This window comes from Anarrhichthys ocellatus, unplaced genomic scaffold, assembly GCF_004355925.1.
Source record: "Anarrhichthys ocellatus isolate YVR2014 unplaced genomic scaffold, GSC_Weel_1.0 scaffold12, whole genome shotgun sequence".
Lineage (NCBI taxonomy): Eukaryota > Metazoa > Chordata > Actinopteri > Perciformes > Anarhichadidae > Anarrhichthys > Anarrhichthys ocellatus.
This window is the reverse complement of record NW_022280042.1, coordinates 6,286,209-6,296,813: the sequence shown is the minus strand read 5'-3', so window position 1 is coordinate 6,296,813 and position 10,605 is coordinate 6,286,209. Positions and strand designations below refer to the sequence as shown.

General features: G+C 45.4%; 2 protein-coding genes across 6 annotated transcripts in view; one reads left to right on the top strand and one right to left on the bottom strand.

The window, feature by feature from the left end:
* Window positions 1-2,300, bottom strand: part of rcbtb1 (regulator of chromosome condensation (RCC1) and BTB (POZ) domain containing protein 1) — a 5,841-nt gene extending 3,541 nt beyond the window's left edge. The window contains exons 1-7 of one of the 5 annotated variants that reach the window (XM_031852048.1): window positions 2,239-2,300; window positions 2,117-2,138; window positions 1,622-1,868; window positions 1,351-1,501; window positions 1,074-1,240; window positions 269-427; window positions 73-180 (exon numbers count right to left, since the gene is read on the bottom strand). In XM_031852048.1, the coding sequence (XP_031707908.1) occupies window positions 73-180; window positions 269-427; window positions 1,074-1,240; window positions 1,351-1,501; window positions 1,622-1,868; window positions 2,117-2,133 (849 nt within the window). In that variant the 5' untranslated portion in view covers window positions 2,134-2,138; window positions 2,239-2,300. Of the gene's footprint in view, window positions 1-72; window positions 181-268; window positions 428-1,073; window positions 1,241-1,350; window positions 1,502-1,621; window positions 1,869-2,006 lie in introns of all 5 variants that reach the window. The other 4 variants (XM_031852047.1, XM_031852049.1, XM_031852046.1 and 1 more) reach the window with 4 other exon arrangements.
* A 3,843-nt stretch (window positions 2,301-6,143) lies between these two features.
* LOC116386011 (fibroblast growth factor 14-like) overlaps window positions 6,144-10,605 on the top strand; it is a 40,372-nt gene continuing 35,910 nt past the window's right edge. Inside the window, exon 1 of the mRNA XM_031851935.1 lies at window positions 6,144-7,502. Coding sequence (XP_031707795.1) covers window positions 6,842-7,502 — 661 coding nt within the window. The 5' untranslated portion in view covers window positions 6,144-6,841. The remainder of the gene's footprint in view (window positions 7,503-10,605) is intronic.

Here is a 10,605-nt window from a genome sequence, read left to right as displayed (position 1 = left end):
TCCCCCCCCCCCCCCCCCCCTTCAGTATACACAACATCCTCAGTCAGCATTACATTGGGGTGTCGTCCTTACCTGTTGCATGCACAGCCCCTGGAGAGCGGTGAGGCGGCAAGGCGTCAGCTGGTTCCCATTGTTTCCGATACCCAGCTGTCCATTACCATTATAGCCCCAGCCATAAACCTAAATAAACACAAACAACTTTTACGGTATGACGTTCAGTTTTTTTCTCAGCGGGGATCGTGAAGATTTCCCGTAACGCCGTCGTCACCTCTCCGTTGTCGATCAGAGCCATGGAGGAGGTCTGTCCGCACGTGATGCCGACCGCGGTCTTGCCCTGCAGGCTGCCGGTGACTTTCCTGGGGTGGGGCTGGTTGGCCGTGGAGCCCGAGCCAATCTGACCACAATTGTTGTAACCCCACGCGAAGACCTGGAAGGGCGGGGAGGCAGGTCAGGACCAGGGACGCAACACAAATCTTTAATGGTCGAGTTGTAGCATTAGGAAAGGCACAACCAGATTCTGCTGTAATGTCAACAACATGTCTTCAGGGGTAAGAAAAGAGCTCCATGTGACTAACGCTGAGACAATTTCACATCTTATTTTTGTATAATATTAACACAACACTGTCAAATGTACTACTGTAGTCAGTATTTAACATGATAGCAGCCTTTCCTGCTTGCCACACACACACGCACGCACGCACGCACGCACGCACGCACGCACGCACGCACAGCCTAATTAAGCACTAGCTTAATGCCTTGGGGTTAAAAATAAGCTGCTTAGTCCGACACTAGCACAGCAGGAGGTGGCTACGTCAAGGTTTTCACGAGACTCGTCTAAAACTAAATATGGAATACAAACATACTAGTGTATGTAGATATGCTCTTGTGTTTATCTCTATTTAATTAAATTATGGGGTAAACCGTGCTATACTTGTCTCACATGGGAACGACAACATTCAGGTGTTTATGTCTCCAGAACGATTACATTTAACACAAAGCAACTTCATTATTGTATATGAAGCTGGAAATTAAACATTTAAATAAACATGCATTTAAAAAATAATAACGGCTACCTCTCCATCCAGAGTGAGGGCCATGGAGTGATGCGAGCCACACGCCACTTCTCTCACTTTCTTGTTCTGCGGGTTGGCGGCGACCGGCAGCGGGGACAGTCCCTGGGTGGTCGTCCCGTTCCCCAGCTGACTGTAGCCGTTGTGCCCCCAAGCAAACAGCTGTCCGTCTGCGGTAAACAAACAGAGTCTAAGGCTTGACAATCCAGATTCTAAGCTCAAATACAGGTATGATTCACAGGCTGAGTGATTTATATAGCTTGCATAAGTAAGTACCGACCCTCTGTCGCCAACAGGACATGAGGTCCACTTCCATAGCTGAGGCCGGCTACCTTCTTCCCCTGCAGGAAGTCCAGTTTCTTTGGCACAACGGTGCTCAGACTGTCTCCTGTGCCGAGGCAGCTGCTGCAGTTCAACCCAAATGCAAATACCTGCGAAATAATAACACACAAATCAACATAAAAGAAGGTTTTTGTTACCAGAACTGTATGTAGGACAAATACAACTGCCAAGAACACAACAAGGAGTTTGTTTGAACACACGCCCCTCACCTCATTGGCATGTGTGATGTAGATGGCCTCATTGGCAGAGTTTCCAAACACACAGGCCTGTCGAACCGTGGCCAGCTCCTCGGTGCTCAGCAGAGAGAACAGGGGCCACTTACTGACGTCCACCATGGCTCCTGTGAAACTCAGCCTTCCTTGTTGGGGAGCAGAGGTCAGGGCTGACGGGGGAGAGGAGGGAGGAGGTGATGCTGGAGGAGGTGGGGAGCAAGAAGCGGAACCATCCCTGCTGACACTACAGAGAAGAAGAAGAAGAAGAAGAAGAAGACGTCTGCAGAAGACTGATATGATGACAGACAGATGCACGCATAATTACATGCAAATAAGTCAGTTATTCAGCCAAATGAGAGAATCAGAAGCTAAAGAAACTAACTTTATTCTCTGACAGCATTGTGATGTTAATTGCATCGCAGCAAGCTAACGGGCACTGAAGCGCACGGTCAACAACAGAAGCTAGTGGCTTAGTGCCTGAGCTCTTCCTACCTAAAGCATCGCTCCATGACAACTGAGAAGAGACAAACAGACACATATTTCATTACAACAATCAATATCACTATCAGTACAAATATCCCACGTCTATAATATATAGAGTGGTGTAAAGTTACCCGACTGAAAACGTCTCCACGGTGTCAACAGTACAGCCGCTTCTCTAAACTGTTGTGGTTGTTTTGAGTACAGCGCTTCTTCGTCTCTTTTATTTCCGGTAGAGTAGACTGCATGGGTGAGTGTTGGTGCCCCCTCCGGTCATTGGTTGAACTGCTGTTCCAAAAAGTTATGTTTATGTCCATTTTTTTGGGGAAAAAACAAAACACCGTTGGCACCCAAGCTCAGACACAACAATGTACAATTTATTATTATTAAATCAAATGTTTGATGCACATCAGCATGAGCAAAAAAAAAAAAGCACACCAGGTTTGTGACTTTTGCAATTATTTAATTTGTAGAAAGTTACCTTCAAGTCAAGACAACTCTATAAAGCACATGCTTGCATTTAGGATCTAAAATAAAAAGTTAACCCAGTATTTTAAATTATCTTTCCATGTACTTGTAGTTCTGCTTGACAACCAGCAGATGGAGTACTACCACATACATCTGGGCTCATCGGCCTTTGATGTGCTGAATTATGTGAGAGATCAGTCCACAAATCTGACGCTCAGGAGCAAGTGCTGTTTGTCTGTTTCTGCTGAAAGTAGTTATTTAAAAAAAGGGATTAAAACCGAATATTTTGCATTTGAAGTTCTTTATATTAAGTGTACAAAGTATGAAGTATTTTGTGTAGGGAAGGTTAAAAACTGACCGCTTGACAATCACGCTAAGTGACACAAATCAAACACTCCCACGTTGTTGCGGCAAAACAGGTGCATGCTGGTACTAGCCAAAATACAAAATGCTAAGGCTGAGTGGACTGGTTTTAGTGAGACCAGGAGGCTGAGTAGACCGGTTTTAGTGGGACCAGGAGGCTGAGTGGACTGGTAGAGAAGTTGAGCCTGGACCAGCAGAGAAGTTGAGCCTGGACCAGATTGAGGAGGACTTCTTCAAGACTCGCAGAACGACGTTCAGACAGGTGAGTAAACCTATAAACGTATTCATGGATGTGAAGAATCCATAGAGATCTAATTTACTTGGGGAGTTTAATTTAGCTTAATTGTTAACAATACAACCTGTGTAAAGATGGAGACATCATTTATGGTTGGCTATGCATGTATTATTGTACACATTTCGTTATAACCACTGCAATATGTTATAATTTAATACAAAAATGTATTATAGTCCCTTTTCATAGCAGCCATTTTGACATGTCATAGCACGGTAAATACAGGTGTAATTGGTCAACTTAATTGAGGTACCATTCTAATTTGTGTGTCATAGCCTTTCCAGTGAGCCAACATGTATAATACATTAATTAATCTTATTAATTACACCTGTGTTTGTCCTGCAATAGCATGTGAAAAGGGCCTATTGCATTAAAGCTGTTTAATACAAAATTACACAATGAAGTGTCTTGTATCTGTGATATATTTTTGTCATTTTACACTTACTTGAGTCAAATTTCTTTAAAGTAACAGTACTTTTACTTGAGCAAAGTACTGTAGTACTAGCACTCTTCCTGCAGATTTTATGTTTCTTTCCATTTACCAATTTGTTACCAAACATAAAGCTCTCTCCATGCTGTCGGCAATAACATTCAGATAGAGAAATAAGTAGAAAACAAAGGGAAGCAACAGGTCGCATTTATGTAACAAATACAAGTTTTTATTCAAGAAAGGAGCTTTCTATCTATCCTCCTGCAATCAGATGTATAGTGAGTTGAGAATCTTTGGAGTCTTTCTGATGTAAATCATCTCTCTGAGTGTTGCAATTAATATTCACCTCTTTTCTGGTTCATTTGCATTTTATGAATTCCCACCCTGCAAGCGTCACTCTCACGTTTCAGTCTTTTGCTTCCTCCTTTTTCCCCCGCCGTGTTTTTATCTTGCACCCTTCTTCCTCCTTTTCCAGCTATACTCTCCTTGCTGTGTGTGACAAACACACACATACTGTACACACACTCACACACGCATGCATACAGCTGTTTGCTGGTTGGGGCCGAAGCCTCCATGTGCACACAGGTGATATTGTGACCCTTGATGACAGCAATGCTGCAGCCTTGAGCTCCTCAGAACAATGCAAATTGTTAACAGAGTATTGGAAAGAAATGTGCCAGTCGTCCTGCCGTAATGAGTGTTTGCATCCCTTATGTATGGTGCTTGTTGTGATTCAAATGGCAGAATATACAAGACTACATGAGCAGGAGACGTGGTTGTTTTAGGAGTATTAAATAATGCTCAGAGCTTCATCAATGGTCCCCTGCTGCCTGACAGAAGCTACAGAGTCACACCAAATAACCTATAGATACAATTTTAGTCTTTTAATTTCAAACCCTGGCTCATCACCATTTCTACTTCAATATATAAAGTCCTGTTCTTGTTGAGAGTGCATGTTTCTTTTCCTAAATTCCCAGGTCCGCACCTTCATTTCTGTCAGCTCAGAGGGGGATTTTTTTATCACACTGCAAACATCAAAGGCACGTTATACATGAAAGTCGTTTCCTTTTCCCTCAGCAAAGCTGCTGTTTTGCGGTTAAGGTTTAGTAATGGACTGAATCGCAGGCAAATGAGCCACAACGTCCAGAGAATGGGTGGTGTGTTTTAAAAGCCTTTCGAGGAAAACGCTCTCAGGGACTTGATGGATGTGCTGGACAGATGTTTCTGTCTAAACGTATCCTATCATTCACTGGAATTGAATTATCTATCTCAGTAAAACGTAGACACACGATGTGACTTTGGTGATTTATATCTGCAAACAAAATGAAGTCCATTTATTGCTTTTCGTTGTGGTGTTGTTAGTTTAATCGGTTTGAAACACTAACGGTTATTACAGTCCAGAGAGCTCGCATGCATACTCAACAGCTGCGTACTGATAAGGTTTCTCGGGGTGTGTTAGTATTGTGCGAATGTGGATTCAGCACCACGGACAGCGCCACTGCAGCGTTTTCAGCTCCGTTTCCCGCAATGAGTGTGCTTGACAGCCAATAACTGAGATAACCTTTTAACCACTTTATTTGTGGTCGTTTGAAAGTCTACAAAATGCACCAAGCAGCACTTAAATAAAATCCACAACATTTCAACCCTAATAAGTTCAACCGTCGACCATATCGTGCAAGCTGAGCTGACTAGAAGACCCCAGTGTTAAAGGGAGTCGTGCAACAGGTGTGTAAATTTGCCGATAGCAAAGGCGCCATGGAACTGCCAGGTTTCTGGAGTTTGGAGTAAAGCCCGATGCGAAGAGGGGAGCGCTCGTAAAACAGCAGTAAAGAGAGACAAGGGTATGTGGTGGTCTCGTAGTGGCGCTATCTCGCCCCCCTCCCCCAAAAGATCTTGCCGATTACGGTTCACATCCAGTCGGTCCAGATGCTGACGGTGTGGGAACCACGTGTCTACGTAACTGCAAGTAGCTCCTCTCAGTGCAGGGCTGCATCAAGCTGCACAGCCAAACCGGAGGTTACGATTTCCTTCAGAATAAAAGTCGAGGGCAAACCAGACCGCTCATTTTTCAAAGAAAAAGAGTTTAGGCAATAGACAAAGCTCTATAGGTTGTGTAAACACAATTGTTTTGGAGGTATAGCCCGCCGACAACAAAGTCATACATACTGCAACATTTTGTAATCTTTCCATGTAAACTGGCACTTTTATTAATAGTTATATTTTTGAGACCTATATTTTTATTTGATTATTGAAACATGCGTATTCGGAAAATATACCTGTACATGTCAGGTACACCTGTATAAGTGAATACATATAAATAAATAACTTTAGTAACCTATTGAACCTATTGGCTGTAAGAACATGAAAATAATTCATATTGCAAAAACAAATAGAGAGAAATTGTGATTGTTTGGTCTTTTGTTTTGAAGATGCCAAACGGAAATGTTTTTTTTGTTGAATCGCTCCCACATTCCTGGTTCGGTAGAGCTAGTCAGTGCACCTCCTTGCGCCTCACCGGCCGTTGGTCGTTTTGAGCGCTGCTGAAGAAGACGCTGAAGCAGCAGAGGAGCGCGAGAGGACCGAGAGGACTCGGTCGTCTTCTTCTTCTTCTTCTACTTGTTCTCATCTAGTTTCTGGAGTAGTAGAGACAGCAGAGCCACAGTCCAGCAGCTTCTTTTCATCAGCAAGGTGAGGAAGAGGAAGAGGAGGAGGAGAGAGGAGAGGAAGAGGAGACAGACAGACAGCAGCAGTATCTTGTCGCATTGGAGCTTATGGATTATTGAGAAGTGGAGGCCGATACGCGGATCAAATATTCACAAGGACTTTTGAAAGAGGAAAAGTGGGATAGTGCGGAGATCCCCCGCGGTGATTCACCTGCCCGGTTCAGCGCCACATGCGCGCTCACTGACCAGAGACCTGAGAACCAGCGCTGCTGGGGAACGAGTCTGCATCTCGCGCGTGTGTGTACAGTGTGTCTGAGTGTGTGTGTGTGTGTGTGTGTGTGTGTGTGTGTGTGTGTGTGTGTGTTTGGAAAGGAGCCCCCTGCTGCAGTACTTGTCTGCTGTAGCCTACTGGTACAGGGATGCCACCGACTTGCTGACGGACTCCTGGTATATCCGAACCCCTCCCCTCCTCCCCCCCTCCCGCTCGGACGGACGCACCGACCCCTGCGATCCCCACTAATATGCAATGGTTTTTTGTGCAGAAGCCGACAGCTGCCGCGTACCGCCGACTCCACGCTAGCGCCTCCGCATGCCTGTCCGCCGCTGCCGCTCCTCTCCCCGCGCCGCGCGGCAGACGACGCCATTTGAAGTGGAGCGCTCGGGGGCTTTTCACGCCGCGGCGGTCGGGCGGCAGCAGCAGCAGCGACATATCCTCCGCCGCTGAGGACCACCCGCCGCTGGGGCAGCCAGAGGCGGAGACCCCGGAAAAAAGCGCAGCGGCGGCAGCTCTTTTCGTGCCGCACGAGGACGACTTCGACGCGGAATACGTGCGGCTGCTGATCTCCGGGCTTGTTGAGGAACCGGGCGAGAAACCGGGATTCCAGCTCTTATTCTTGTCTATGGTGCAGATTGGGAGGGCGAAGCACCGCCGAACTGAGCCCAACAGCTGGCCGGCTCTGCTGGCATGCAAACAGGGGGGCGGACCAGCCCCCATGCGGTGGGTGAATTTTAGGCTGCCGCATCCGGAGCGCCTCTCGTCCCCCACCTCCTCTTCCTCCTCTTCCTCCTCCCCAGTCTCGGCCAAATCCATGCGGTTTATTTGGAACAACATTTTCAGCAAAGGATCGCATATGCTGCAGTGTCTTTGTGGCAGGAGCCTCAAGAAAAACAAGAACCCAACTGGTGAGTTTGTTGTGTGTGTGTGTGTGTGTGTGTGTGTGTGTCTCTCTCTCTCTCTCTCTCTCTCTCTCTCTCTCTCTCTCTCTCTCTCTCTCTCTCTCTCTTTCTGCGCGTGTACGTGCGTGTGCGGGGATGATAGAGGAAGAAAAATACTTTATTGTGTTTCTGTGTGTCTGCATACACGCAGGAGTGTGTGTGTGTGTGTGTGTGTGTTCCTTCTCGAGACTGCACTGTTCGGCTGCTTGCTGGTGTTTCTCTGCAATCGCAGTTGTGCAGCAAGTGAGTGCACTTCAGGGAGGGGAGGGGTGTGTGATTGGGGACAGAGGGAGGGGGGGGGATAACTTATTAGCACAGAAACTGACTACAGTGGCAGTGCGTGCGAAAAAGAGTGCGTGCTGGGCTTGGCAGAGATGCTGCAGAAAATCAAGTGTAATGCAGTATGCAGACCTGTTCAGGCTCCAGTAACCTGCATGATTAAACAGCACATGGCCTTATTTAGACTTCCACTGTGCATTCAGTGCCGTGGAACGGGAAAGAGCATGTTTTGTACTTGTGGCTGCAAACATTTCGGTCAGACCGTGTGGACACAAACATCTCTTCTGATGAAGTTGAAGACCGAAGGTGATGCTGTGTTGCTCAGCAGAGCCCAGAGCTTCTTGGGGGAGGCTGGCTTTAAGGGGTCGTAAAATGTTTATTGCAACTTTTTTTATTTAAGTGAGCTGTTAATTATGGCCAACGTCATACCTGGTGCACCCATCAGCAACAATTCCATCTTCTAAAGTTGGATTTTAGTACAGGTGTGGAGATAACTTCAAAGATCAGGGCTGGGAAACCGGTCCGTCACAAGTTCCCGAATTAAGAGTGAGATTCCCTTTAATTCAGGTTTGATTCTCATAGTCTTGGTCCCTCCGCTCTGAATGAGGGCAGCACAGAGATTGACATTGGCGTTGCAACAGGAAGCGGACATTGTTGACATTATTGTACAATACATATTTACATTGCATCAAAAAGTTGGCCTCTGTACCTTTGACACAATGTTTAGAGAACAACAGCACGCCATGAGGCCACTCTCATGAAGTCAGATGGCTGTTAGTTATTGTGTTTTTTGTGTCCTCTGGGCTCTTGTGTTTCTGCTTTTATTCCTTTTTATATTGTGCTCCTCTCTGCTTATTTGATGATTTGGCTTGAAGCTAGAAATGCCGGATTCATGAGAGAAACGCGTGCGCTTGTGTGACACATAAGCAGGGATATTAACCTTCTGTCTCACAGTTAACCTGCAGTTTAAACTCCCTCTTTGAGTGTGTAAGATGTCTTTAATGGACAGTATCCAAGCTGCAGTTTTGTTTTCAGTATACTGATGTTTAACGTCATTTTGAAGTATAATATATCAGCTATAATGTGACTGCAAAATGTCATAGTTCATGTTTATTTATACAGTAAAGTTCAGTTCCCACCAGCATCCTGCAGCCGGCCTCATACAGATTCACAGCAGCCGGGACCATTTAGCTGTCACGTTCTCTTTTAATTAAAGGAAACGTTACTGCATGAACTCTCTCCCTGAGAGTTTTAGTGTGTAAGTGTGTGTTTATGCGCGATGCACACAGCAGTTGGTGGTGAAATATGGACCCGCTGGAGATGTGGAGGAGGCAGTGTTTCGCTGACTCAGGATTTGTTGCCGTTTTTCCTCTGAATTGCACTATTTAGTTAAAGTCCACTGGGAAGACAGAAATACAGCTTTGTTTCGTGTGTGTGTGTGTGTGTGTGTGTGTGTGTGTGCGTGCATCAGCATGTGTGTGGCCCATTCAGTAAGAAGAAGCAAGCGATAACTTTCACTTGATGTTGTTGGGTAACTATTATATATCAAAGTTGACTTTTACTTGAACATCGGTTTACAGAGACGCTGGAACTGTGTGAATGGAGTTCCAGTGTTGGGTCTCCTCCAGATGAACCTGCATCGGTATCATTCATTGTTAAAAAGGAAGAAGGCACAGTGTAACTCACGGCCCCGTGTCCCACGTGACGTGACCCAGATAGAGATTTTCACCCTTTATAGCCCACATAGGTGTGCAGGCCCACGCACACACACACACCTCTGGAAAATTGCCATTAAGGCGTCGTGCTTGATATTTTATTCAAACACTGGAGTACAGCAGTGGGGATCGTGTCAACTCGGATCTGTCTCTGCGAGTGAAAGGCCCACACATACACACGCATAAAGTACACGTTTAATGGTAATCACATTGATATCTTTGGATCAAAAATACCAACGCCGTATGTTCCTCAAGCTTGCAAACAAAGTAAATGTGTCTGTCTGTCTCTCTCTATCTCTGTTTCTCACTTGCGTGCTGTTACATTGTCCAAAAGTGATGAGATGACAAAATAGTGACAGTCATAGTGATGTGTGTCCTCTAAGGTCACACGCAGGGTTTTGGTGCAGTACTCTAATAGAATCCCTTATGTGTGTGTGTGTGTGTGTGTGTGTGTGTGTGTGTGTGTGTGTGTGTGTGTGTGTGTGTGAGAGTGAACTCGTTAGCCCATGTCCTCATTGTCCGAAATACACAGTCTGCAGAAAAAAACATTTTGACTTTGCTGGTCTGGTCTGCTTTCGTCTGAACTCTCATGGACGTCATACTTCACACACTCACGAGCTGTCGACTAATCACATCCCGTCTCAAACACATACAGTTTCATACACACAGGTCATTTATACAATCAAACAGAACAGGCCAAACTCAACTGGACTTTGCACGTAAAAAAAAGACCCAAAATGATCCAGTATTTCACACAAGAGTATGTGGAGACTGTTTATACTAACTCTGTGCTAAATTTATATAAAAACCAAACAGGAAGAAGAACAATGTTGTGTAAATATCGTCAGAGAAGGTTAAACTTGTTGCTGAATTCAGCTTTGACACAGTTAATTGTTTCTGTGAGGGACTATTTCTTTGTCAAACAAATAAAAAGACTGTTGCACGGCTGATTACAGTGTGACTCTGTTCAGCAGTGGAAACACTATCATTTTCCAAATGAGGCAGTGAGTTAAAGAGGAAAGGTGAATGTGTGTGTGTGTGTGTGTGTGTGTGTGTGTGTGTGTGTGTGTGTGTGT